Genomic DNA, 12,860 nt, shown 5'->3' with positions numbered 1-12,860 from the left:
GGTAAAATAAGGACCCAGACTGTTGGGGGCAACATGCTGAATCTGTAAACCGCTAAGAGAGGGCTGTAAAGCACTATGAAGCAGTATATAAGTCTAAATGCTATTGCTATTCCGACTATTGCAGCATTCCCATAGTCACATGATCAAAATTTGGGCACTTGGTAACTGATACCCATAGGTATTTATGACTGTTGCACTGCCATGGGGTCATGTGATTACCATTTGTAACCTTTCTAGTTGGCTTCCAACAAGTCAATTGGGGCAACCAGATTCGCTTAATGACCACACAATTCACAATAACTGCAATGATTCACTTAACAACTGTGGCAAAAGGTTGTAAAATGGAGAAAAATTCACTTAAAAATTACCTTGCTTAGCAATGAAAATTTTAGTCTCAATTGTGGTCATAAATCAAGGACTGCCTATAGAGGGTTACTTAGTTACTTATCCTACTCTAGTCTACTCTACCTTACCCTACCCTACAGTGCAGTACACTATTATTGCACAATTGTAGTGATTGTAGTGACTTCTCTATTATTGCACAGTTGTACTCTACCCTACTTTACTCTACCCTACCCCACTCCACTCTGTTATTGCGCAGTTGTAGTGATACATCTCAGAATTCCTTGGTTGGTCAACAGCAGTGCTATCTGGAATCTCCTACAATTGTACTAGTACTTTAGCTTGGAATCGGCGAAACCTAGATTTTTTTAAAAAAAATATTCCACATTCTTTCAGGCTTAGTGCCTTCATTTTATCTTTCTAGGGGATTAATCCATTTACAACTCCAGGAGATCCTATTTGCTTTTTTGTTACGCCACTCAAAGATGATAGATAATCATTTACATGACAAAAATGATGCACATGTCCCTTAAAATATCCGATTCATATTTTGGGTTTGGAGATGTGTAGTAAAGTTCTAGTAAGGCAATTAAGTAGTACGGAGCATTGTACAACTAGACATTAGCAGAAACATTTGCCTGTGTGTGTGTGTGTGTATATGTGTGTGTGTCTGTGCCCCTATACCATGGAAGTTCCATTTCAAATTACCCTCTCCCTATTCAGATATTATTTGGCTTAATAATTTCAGCTTAAAATTTTATTCATTCCTACTTTTATAAGTTTGACCTCTTTTTTTAAAAAAAAAACTTTAGTTTTGTTGAAAGCCCTTTTAATATCAACTATTAGCATACATGATAGCATATAGATTAAATAGGTTACATGCGTCTATAAAAATGTTTTCATTTTCTGAAAAATTAAGAATTATAATTTAATGATATTAATATACCAGTGAGAAGTAGAAAAGATTGGAGATTAGAAGAAGCTAATTAAATTGACCTTTAAATCCTTCCTGCTCTCTTGGAGTTTAATGCTAATCTCTAAACACCTATGGTGCAGATAGATTTCAAAGGAAAAAAGTTGCCATTGCTTTCGTTTATCCAATCTTTTTACTGAGAATGTATTAACATAGCACATGTTCTCCTTTACGTAGGAGGACATTTATCCTCTGTCTGAAAAACCAGAATAAGCAGGAATTATGCAAATTAATGAGGAATATATGATGTTATTTTAAAAAATGATCTTGAATTTTAGTTAACTTACTATATTGCTATTTGGAGTTCTTGTCTCACATTCAAATTTGGTAGACTGGAGCCATAAGGATTATTTTTCTCATAATTTTATCTGCTTTTCAGTATCTTTTATGCTGACACTTGGCCTATTCTCAGTATCTCACTATTCTTTTTCTTCTACTCTGCAATATTTTATATTTGATTCAAGTGTTTGGTTAGTCCATGTCTTCCATGGACAGTTTATTTGCAGTCTCTGGAATTCCCTTTTGTCAAAAAAAAGTATTGGGGTTTTCCAGTTTTGAGCTGGTATCTTACCCATCTTTAAAAATGAAAGTCAATTCACATTATTTTGCATTCCAAAGTGTCAAATGCAGTCTTGGTTAAAGGTTACTTAACGCTTCATTCTGGAAGTCTTTAACTTTCTTCCTCTCTAATTACTAAAATATTTTCCTTTTTTTGTTTGGACCAATTGCTGCAGCTGTTGCTTCTGTTTTCATTTGTCCTTGTTTTCCCATAGAAGTAATAGGACTTGGAATACATTGGTCTTTGGGTCTTATATGCATCTGTAAGCAAATAATGTCTTGATTGCTATCATTGAATTATTATTTGTAAAGGTATGGGTCATTTTGTTTGATCTTAATAAGGGTATGTTTTGTTGTAGATTATCAATTGAAAGTAAATATTGACAGCTAAATTAGCTGTTTGATCTTGATAATTGTAGCAATGGGCTAATTAATAAAAGTATAACTATATAAAGTACTTGATGAAATAAACTTCAATATGTCTTATCTAAGACTTGAAAGGTAATTCCATAGAAACTGCCCTAAATACTTCAATATATTTCCCCCTGTTGTTGTTTTTTTAAATAAACTGCAATAATTCTGAACTGAAACTGTTCTGGATAAGGCATGAGCACACTCGTGTTTGTTCCTTCTTCAAGAAGCTGCATCTTTTGTCAGTCTCAAGCACTAACCACACAAGCCCAAGAAAATAAGCAGTTGAGTTCAGGAGTGTTGATGCCTTGGAAGTTTAGATAATAATTCACATAACAAACCATTCTATTGGTTGTGTCCTATAAATAGCTGAAAACAGACTCATATTTGTGCTTATAACATAATGATCAGTGGCAAATATTACTTGGGATACTAGGTTGATCCACCCCTCTTCCATGTTATAGTAAGTGGCAGCAGTGCTGACAGTTCCTGATAATATTTCACCAGTAATAATGTTTAAATTCACCCAAATTTTGATTCATTTAGAGAGAATCTGGAGGAAACAATAACGGAACTGTGCCATATTAAGTGGGGTATTTTTCAGGAAATGAGGAAATGGATAAGATGCTTTATAGTATGTAGATCATTGCTTATGAATTATACCCCAGCCTAAACAGAATTCTTCCACAGAAGTTAGGTTCGTAGTTGGATTACAGAGAGATTGTCAGCTTTTTGTTAGAAGAAGGTATGCTGTAGTACGAGCTGCCTTGAAAAAGGAGGTATCATACACTCCCTTCCTGAAAAAGCCTCTCTTAGAATCCAGATACCGTCCAGACTTCTCTTTGATAGAAGATGGTAGAAAGAAATTGTAAGCTGCAAACAAATGTATAAGAAGCAAGTTATTTGGACACTTTTAAGTCAGGTTCAGATGTGGGCATGGGATGAAATCTATATTGGTCATTAGTGGATGAATTGTGGAGGCACATAGGTGTGGAGAAGGTGCTACTACTGGTCTTCTTAGGATCTCTCAATGGTTTTCAGTGTCTATGGATTATAAGAATTTCAATAGACAGGACAGATTGAAAATGGATCTCATAAGACTCAGTTGTTATTTTCCCAAAATCTATTTGTCACTCTTTCTTCACCCTTGTGGTAATTGGAACTCACTCCTCCTAAAGAACACAACTTGGGGATATTTCTAGACTTAATGCTGCTGATCAGGTAGGTAAAAGAAGTAACCAGAACAGCTATTTGTCCACTTTGGTTGGTATGTTAGTTGCTCTCCTTTTTGAAAAAGGGAGTTCTAGCAATAGTGCTTGACACTTTTTATTATTTCCTAGTTGGATTAAATCCTATATATTCAGTCAACACAGAGCCTGAAACACCGAGGTCATATATTGTAAGCATAACAATAGCTTTACTTTACTAATATAAAGACTGCAGCATTTTAGATCAACTGCAGTTCACTTATATTTTACATTTTTAAATCTGAACAATTGGATTTTCATCTATTATGTACATGAGTAAATCTGTACTATAGTAAATCTGTACTATAGTAAATCTAACAAGAAGTGCCCGTATCCATTTGTAATGGGATTTCTGCTTGGTTTGATTGAAACTTTAAAGTCAGTTAATATTTTATCAACTTCTACAAATAATCTTGATGATTGTCTATGTACACTAAGAGTAATCTTTTTATTCACCTGTGTAAATATATTTTGACATTTGCAACCAAAGTTTGCTTAAAAGACATACCATATTTTTTGGACTATAAGATGCACCAGAGTATAAGACCCACCAAGGTTTTGAAGAGGCTTTTTTTTAAAAAAAGTAGATGGGTAGATAGACAGAGGGGGAGAGAGGGAGATAAAGAGAGAGAAATACAGTAGGTAGGTAGGGAGAGAGAATAGTTAGGTAGGTAGGTAGGTAGGTAGGTAGGTAGGTAGGTAGGTAGGTAGGTAGGTAGATAAAGGGATAGAGAGAAATAGAAAGAGAGAGAAATAGAGAAATACAGTAGGTAGGTAGGGAGAGGGGGGGTGTAGGTAGGTAGAGGGATAGAGAGAGAGGGAAATAGAAAGAGAAATACAGTAGGTAGGTAGACAGAGGGAGAAGAGTAGGTAGGTAGATAGAGGGAGAGAGAGAAAGAAAAATACAGTAGGTAGGTAGCGAGAGAGAGTAGGTAGGTAGAGGGATAGAGAGAAATACAGTAGGTAGGAAGGGAGAGAAGGTGTAGGTAGGGAGAGGGAGAGGGAGAGAAGGTGTAGGTAGGGGGAGAGAGAGAGAGAAAGAGAGAGAGAAATACAGTCGATAGGTAGGGGGAGAGAGAGTGAGTAGGTAGATAGGTAAATAGTGGGATAGAGAGAGAGAGAAATAGAGTAGGGAGGGATGGAGAGAGGGTAGATAGGTAGGTAGATATTTCCAGATGTATTTATCCATGTGCTGCAGAAGGAAATCACTGACAACCTGCAGCACCTAAGACTTGTTTCTGCTGGCACAGCACTTGATCAATGTAATTCTTATCAATCACTCTAACTAAAGAGCTTTCTGAAAGGAAAAAAAAGTTTTTGTACTCTGCAAACCTCGTGCTTGCTTTTTTTAAAATAGCCTTGGGGGGGCTTGCAGAGTGCTGCAGGGGGTTGAAAGGCCAAAAACGTGCAAAAAGCAGCCCGTTTTTTGCAAAAACGGGCCTGTTTTTTGTAAAAAAAATTGCATTCATAGCCTTGTGGAGGCTTATAGAGTGCTGCTGAGGGCTGGAGGGGGCAAAAACGGCCCATTTTTGCTCATTTATGCCCCCCCCCAGCTCCCAAGAGCTCTCTGAAAGCCACCATAAGGGTATGCACGGCCATTTTTGTGAAGGGACGGGGCTTCAGCAGGCAAAAAAATGCTGTATTCAATGTATCAGATTTTCAGCCTCTTTTTTCAGGAAAAAATGTGCGTCTTATACTCCTATAATGGATAGTTAAATGATCAGAGGCAGATTTTGTATGTTTAAAATTCTGGAAACATTCAGAATTTTATTCCATGCCTATAAGTAGATTGGCTCCTGGATTACAGCAGCACTAAAATAGTACTTCTTGTTTCTTCTGTTTTGTCTCTTAAGCTTAAGTGTTGTTTTACAGTAGTCCAATTACATAATCAGGAAAAGGATTACAGATTTCATCAATTCCCTTACCCAATGCCATTACATACTGGTAACTTCCTTTAACATAGAAGATAACTTCTTTAAACTAAATTTGTTCACATCAGTAATAATTTTCCCTTTTGTATGGTCAAGATAACTTTGTTTTCTGTACATTAAAAATGTACAGAAAAGATATGTATATTTTTTTTTAAACTTCCTTTAATTTAGGCTAAGATGGTCCCTTATGATGTAGCCTTGGCCTCAGAAATGATGCCTGGGATTGCTGGTTCTTTATCTTTATCATAAAAAAAGATTGGTACTTACTAAATGTGAAGAAAAAGATATCATTTCACTGAAATATGAAACAGTGATCGACATGTTTTCTACCTCTTACTCTGAGACATGAAAGAATCAGTACTCGAATCATTATGAGAACTGACATCCCATTCTCACTTCTTTGTGTGTTAGACTTCTTGTCTAGTTATACACAATTAGTTCAAGAGGATAGACCAGAACTACTTCTCCCAGGTTGTTCCACAACAATCCTATGAGTTTAGGTTCCAGAGTCACCCAAGGAGTCTATATTTGAAGCTAGGCTTCACCCTGGATCTCCTCAGGCTTAACCCACCAGTTTAACCATCATACCAAATTAATATGGTGCAAATTTCAACTTCTGAGTTGCTTGGTTTTTGCCATTATATTGATGTTGAAGGAACTCTGTTATGTTTGCATATTATACTCCAAAAAGTCTTAATTCCAGTGCAGAAATAAAGAACTATATAATCTCACAGAGAGGGAAGAAATGTAATGGGACTCTATAAATGCGATAAAGTAGCCTGGAGCCAAAGTTATTAAAAGACAAGCAAGATCTGCTTGGAGCAAAGGACCCAGGTTTATTTCCAAGTCCAACATCATTATCGGTAATTTAAACTTCCTTCCTAATTATTTTTTTAGTTGGAATAAGCTTTTTATCATTAAGATTAGTAAACAGTTTCTTTGTGACATTTCTGTTTAATTTCAGGATATGGCCAAACTGATGTGCAATTGTGTGATGGTTTCCTAACTTGAGAAATTTTGCAAACAATAATTCTTGAACTCTTTCTATTCAAGAGTTAGGATCCCAGATTTTATGGTAGTAACAGATTTGTACTTTGATAAACTTCCTGAAAAGGGGGAAAATATGTTTCTTCTTGTTAATCCTTTTTCCTAGCAAATATATTGTAGGTAATAGTGGGAGGCATTTGCAGCTTTTCTAACAGAACTTACAGAAATGTTAATTGTAATTAGTCTCATCCCATTTTACATACCCCAAGACTTGCCAAACCTACTGCCAAATTGTCCTGTTCTAGTGAAAATTCCATATGCCTTTGGCTACATTAGACAGCTCTTTAGCAGCTAGTTTGGGATGTCTCAGAAGAGTAGCAAATCATTAGTTAATTTTTTAATTGTATTTTTATACTGAGGGAATATTGCCTGTGGGGATTTCCAAAGTGCCAAAATGATTTATCAGTCTTGGGTACCATGACAGAATGTCTCAAGTCTATTCATGCATTTCCTTTTAATTGCATCTTTTATCTAACACACCTAAAATCTCAGCCCTCTTGAACTATATTCCAGTCATGTAACCAGCAGCACTCATATATACTAAATTGCCAAAAGTATTCGCCCACCTGCCTTTACTTGCTTATGAACTTACTATAAGTGACATCCCATTCCTAATCCACAGGGTTCAATATGACGTTGGTCCACCCTTTACTTCAACTCTTCTGGGAAGGCTGTCCACAAGGTTTAGGAGTGTGTTTATGAGAATTTTTGACCATTCTTTCAGAAACGCGTTTGTGAGGTCACACACTGATGTTGGAGGAGAAGGCTCTGCTTAATTCATCCCAAAGGTGGTCTATCAGGTTGAGGTCAGGGCTCTGTGCAGGCCAGTCAAGTTCATCCACACCAGACTCTGTCATCCATGTCTTTATGGACCTTGCTTTGTGCACTGGTGCACAGTCATGTTGGAAGAGGAAGGGTCCAGCTCCAAACTGTTCCCACAAAGTTGGGAGCATGGAATTGTCCAAAATGTCTTGGTATGCTGAAGCATTCAGAGTTCCTTTCACTGGAACTAAGGGGCCAAGGCCAGCTCCTGAAAAAAAAAACCACACCATAATCCCCCCTCCACCAAACTTTACACTTGGCACAATGCAGTCAAACAAGTACCGTTCTTCTGGCACTCACCAAACCCAGATTCGTCCATGAGATTGCCAGATGAAGAAGCGCGATTCGTCACTCCAGAGAACGCATTCCCACTGCTCTAGAGTCCAGTGGTGGCGTGCTTTACACCACTGCATCCAACGCTTTGCATTGCACTTGGTGATGTATGGCTTGGATGCAGCTGCTCGGCCATGGAAACCCATTCCATGAAGCTCTCTGCGCACTGTTCTTGAGCTAATCTGAAGGCCACATGACGTTTGGAGGTGTGTAGCGATTAACTCTGCAGAAAGTTGGCGACCTCTTCTCACTATGTGCCTCAGCATCTGCTGACCCCGCTCCGTCAGTTTATGTGGCCTACCACTTCGTGGCTGAGTTGCTGTCGTTCCCAAACACTTCCACGTTCTTATAATACATCTGACAGTTGACTGTGGAATATTTAGGAGCGAGGAAATTTCACGACTGGATTTGTTGCACAGGTGGCATCCTATCACAGTTCCACGCTGGAATTCACTAAGTCCTGAGAACGACTCATTCTTTCACAAATGTTTGTAAAAACAGTCTGCATATACCTAGGTACTTGATTTTATACACCTGTGGCCATGGAAATGATTGGAATATCTGATTCTGATTATTTGGATGGGTGAGCGAATACTTTTGGCAATATAGTGTACCAAATATTGGAGGATTTTATCAGAAGAATAAAGGTAGTTTATTTATCTGGAAAAACTGAGATTTTAACTAGCAATGAACATCTATGTGTCTATTTGGATTTTCAGATTGACAAGAAAATACTTGAGGAATCAGGGAAAGTGAGTGGCCTTTAGATTTTGTGCCACAATAGGACATTTAAATCAAATATGTCATTCGGATATCCAAGATACATAATATATTTAATAAGTCTTAGAAGTTACTAAAGATGGGTATCAAATTCCTTGTGTGTCCAGTCACACTTGGCCAATAAAGAATTCTATCCTATCCTGTCCTGTCCTATATCTATCTATCTATCTATCTATCTATCTATCTATCTATCTATCTATCTATCTATCTATCTATCTATCTATCTATCTATCATCTACTTTGCACACATTTTATCTTTCAGTTTGAAATTGCTTAATGCAGAATGTTTTTCCCATTTAATGGAATGTTCCCTCACAAGGTGAAGGGAACCTCTGAATGACTCCTTTTGACAGCTGGTGTAGCAAATGTTTATTGATAGATGGACTTTAAATCATGTGTGTCTATTTATGTGTTAACTAAAATAGTATTTCACCAATGTGGAGAGTGTCACATGGGTCTGACAGCAACCCAGTCAATAATATGCAGGTGGAAGAAAGCAGATCAGAAAGACCATGATTGAACAGAAATTCTATACTGAATAAAATGGAGCATATGTAAAAAGATACCAGCAATCCAGACAATAAATAATAGATTAATTGGAGACAAAAGAACTTACTGCTTTAAAGATAGATTACAAAAGTTAAGATACTAGCAAAAATAATAAACTTATGATTAAGAACTGGTTGGAATTCTCAAGATAAAATACTGCTTAATTCAATTATTTGGCAGGATAATCAGCTCAAATATTAAATATTATTGTTTTACTCAAAGTGATTTCTCTGTGCCATAGATACTGTTTAATTAGATCAGGGGTCCCCAACACCCAGGCTGCGGTCTGTTTGAAACTGGACCACGGGAGAAATGGGCAAGCCACTGCGCGCACAAAGCTCCACTTGCACAAGTGGTGGACAATACATGCATGTGTATGAAGCTTCACTTGTGCAAGCAGAGGGCGCTTGGGCTTGCGTGTGAAGGTCCACTTGCCAAATGGAGAGAGCTTGTGCTCATGCACAAAGCTCCACTTGTACAAGTGGAGGAAGCTTGCACTCATGTGCAAAGTTCCATTTATGCAAATGGAGCTACATGCGTGAGCATCCTCCACATAAGTAGAGCTCTGTGCGTGAGCAGAAGCGCCCTCCACTCAAATGCCCTCTGCTCATCCTGGTTGAGTTTATATGCAAGGACAGGTATTTGCCACTCACACAGCACAAGTGGAGGGTGTGTGTGCGCGCCACACACGAAAATAGAGCTGTGTGCATGCCAGGCCAGGCCCAGATGCTGAGCTGGAAAGGTTGATGACCGTTGCATTAAGTCAATGGTTAATGTTGATATAATCACACTTTGATGAGCATGATTTAATGATATATGCTCTTACTGATGTTGTTTAGTACTTCTGCTATTTTGGGGCAGAAATATGGACCGTTAGACAAAAAAGTAGTTTTCTGTTTTGTTTTTGAAAAACGTAGAAAATGGGAATGTTATCAAGAATGCAATTTTGGATGTAACTGGATTTTCCTAATCTGCAAAAAATCTTGCTTCCTGAAAGCCAATCCTCATCTCAGTTCTGTTTTCCATACTAAATGAGGAAAGGGGTAAAAGAAAACTGCTTCCCTGAATAATAGCCAGAGGAAGCAAGAAAGCAGCTGCTTCCTTCTATATAGTAAATGGAAGAACTGCTGCCTCAAGGAGAAAAAATCTTCCCAAAACTTCTTTCTGAGATATTCTGGCCTTCTGAGCCAGATCACGGAATTGGATAAGCGCTCCATCTCTGCTTTAAAAGAGTGGTGCCACCAATCTGTTCATCCTCTTCAATTCTAGTATAGATCAAGAAAAGCTGTAGTGAGCTTTGGTAAGTTATTTTACATAAAAATGTTGTAGATACATGAAGTGTAGAATAATAACATTTTAAAAGTCCAGATCAGTTTATATAAAAATTGGAGTACAATGTGTTTTTTTTAAAGCTGCATTAAATCCAAAAGTTAAAACACAAAAATATTAGGACTTAGAGCCCAGAGGTTGTATAAGACATTGCTTAATGCTTTTAGAACTCCAAGGAATTCTAAATTAGGAATTAAATAGCTTTAACCAAAAAAAACCAAAGCAAAGTTATTTTGCCTCTGCTGTTGAAAGTGAATTGGAAACTAGAATATTATCTTAATGTTCAAAAAGATTGATATGGCAATAGGGATAGGCTTCTGATTATTGTTAGTAGTTTATAGGATGATTGGCAGGCTAGCATGTTTCATTTGTATTTCTCTTTTTTCTCACATAGGTATTAATTCTTTGTATTAAATTATATATATGGTGTTAAATTAAATAACAATTCAGAAAATAAAGTTTGATTTTAGTTCCAATTACAAATACAAACTGTTTCACTTCTCCTAACTGTTAAGCATGAAGATCAAGACAAAGCACAGTCAATTTAAATTAAATTTGTACTAAAATGAATGGTATATTTTGAGCACATTATACTCACCAATATATTCACTCTTGAATCATTTGTTTCAGTGTGCAATCCTTTATTACATGGTCGAAGTAGATTGGCTCCAAGATATTCCACTTCAAAATATCAAAATGAACCTGCAGAATTATCTAAATATGAGACAGATATTGGGAACTTTATGCTTTCAGAAACTTTCCTACCTTTTCTAAGCACTTTTGTACTGAAAAAATTCTTTCTCAGCTGCAGTATACCCTCAAGTTACAGTTAATGAAATGTTTTATTTCTGGTTTTTGTATTGTTTTATTATCCTGTTTTGTTTAGAAATCTTCTTTAGAAATCTATTTACAAATGTCACAATTTAATTGATTTTCAATTGATCTTTTTGCAAGTTCTTTCTGATATAATCCAAGTAATGTTTGAGTATAGCAAGTCCAGTTAGACATTTTATTAATTACATTAATGTCTAATTCTAATCCCATCTTTAATTAATATGACAGAATTCTCTTACAAGAAGTTGTCCACTTGCTAATGATTCTGCAGCTCGGAGTGGTGCCCGATTCCACAGCTCTTATGACAAAAGATATGTCATCAAAACTATAACAAGTGAAGATGTAGCAGAAATGCACAATATATTGAAGAAATACCACCAGGTAATTTATTATTTGCTTTGAGAATGAGTTGTAATTACATTTCATTGATTAAATTTTTGTATAATGCCTTAAGAAATGGGCATTACAACTTAGATTTATTGCCAATTTATTTTTCTTGAAATTGTCATTTATTGTATATTGTAACACCCATAGATTTTTTTAAAAAACCTTTAAGAAATCTCTAGAAGTTTTGTTAAATTTTAAATCTTATTTTGTATTTAAAATGAATCTATGAATGAATAGAAAATGAATGAATCTTTATAATTGTTATGCATTTATTTACTTATGTTGGCTTCTTTTATAGTAGTTGAAAATATATAATGAGTGTTTCTTAGCAAGCATTTTTCAAAATTACCGCATAAAATCAAAATCTATACAAAATCTTCTGTTATTAGAACAATGATGAAAGGTTTGGAAGGAAGAAAAAAATATCTTGACAATTATCTGATCAGACCCAAGAATAAAATGCTCAATAGTAGTAACTGTGAGAGGGATCTTGGAATTCTAGTGGACAACCATTTAAATATGAGCCAGCAGGGTGCAGCAGCTGCCAAAAAAGCCAACACAGTTCTAGGCTACATAAACAGAGGGATAGAATCAAGATCACGTGAAGTGTTAATACCACTTTATTGGTAAGGCTACACTTGGAATACTGCATTCAGTTTTTGTCGCCATGTTGTAGAAAAGATGTGGAGACTCTAGAAAGAGTGTAGAGAAGAGCAACAAAGATGATTAGGGGACTGGAGGCTAAAACATATGAAGAACGGTTGCAGGAACTGGGTATGTCTAGTTTAATGAAAAGAAAGACTAGGGGAGACATGATAGCAGTGTTCCAATATCTCAGGGGGTGCCACAAAGAAGAGGGAGTCCAACTATTCCCCAAAGCACCTGAGGGCAGAACAAGAAGCAATGGGTGGAAACTAATCAAGGAGAGAAGTAAATTAGAACTGAGGAGAAATTCCCTGACAGTTAGAACAATTAATCAGTGGAACAGCTTGCCTCCAGAAGTTGTGAATGCCCCAACACTGGAAGTCTTTAAGAAGAAGTTGGATAGCCATTTGTCTGAAATGGTATAGTGTTTCCTGCCTAGGCAGGGGATTGGACTAGAAGACTTCCAAGGTCCCTTCCAACTCTGCTATTGTATTGTATTGTATTGTATTGTATTGTATTGTATTGTATTGTATTGTATTGTATTGTATTGTATAAAATCTTCACATATTGACTTTGGGCAGACTGGGTGAGGATGTGAGGTGGATTCCAAACCTTGCAAATGGGATTAGGTTTAGGAGAAGATAAAATGAACATCAGCTGACACTGTATTTC

General features: G+C 36.5%; 1 protein-coding gene across 1 annotated transcript in view; it reads left to right on the top strand.

Annotated features, from left to right (window-relative positions):
- The window catches only part of PIP4K2A (phosphatidylinositol-5-phosphate 4-kinase type 2 alpha), a 65,599-nt gene that overhangs the window by 32,853 nt on the left and 19,886 nt on the right, over window positions 1-12,860 (top strand). The window contains exon 4 of the mRNA XM_014067705.2: window positions 11,385-11,537. Within this exon, the coding sequence (XP_013923180.2) occupies window positions 11,385-11,537 (153 nt within the window). The remainder of the gene's footprint in view (window positions 1-11,384; window positions 11,538-12,860) is intronic.

Source organism: Thamnophis sirtalis, unplaced genomic scaffold (assembly GCF_051295495.1).
Source record: "Thamnophis sirtalis isolate CommonGarterSnake01/CBP01778 unplaced genomic scaffold, rThaSir2_p1.2 scaffold_4, whole genome shotgun sequence".
NCBI lineage: Eukaryota > Metazoa > Chordata > Lepidosauria > Squamata > Natricidae > Thamnophis > Thamnophis sirtalis.
This window is presented reverse-complemented; position numbering and strand designations above follow the sequence as displayed.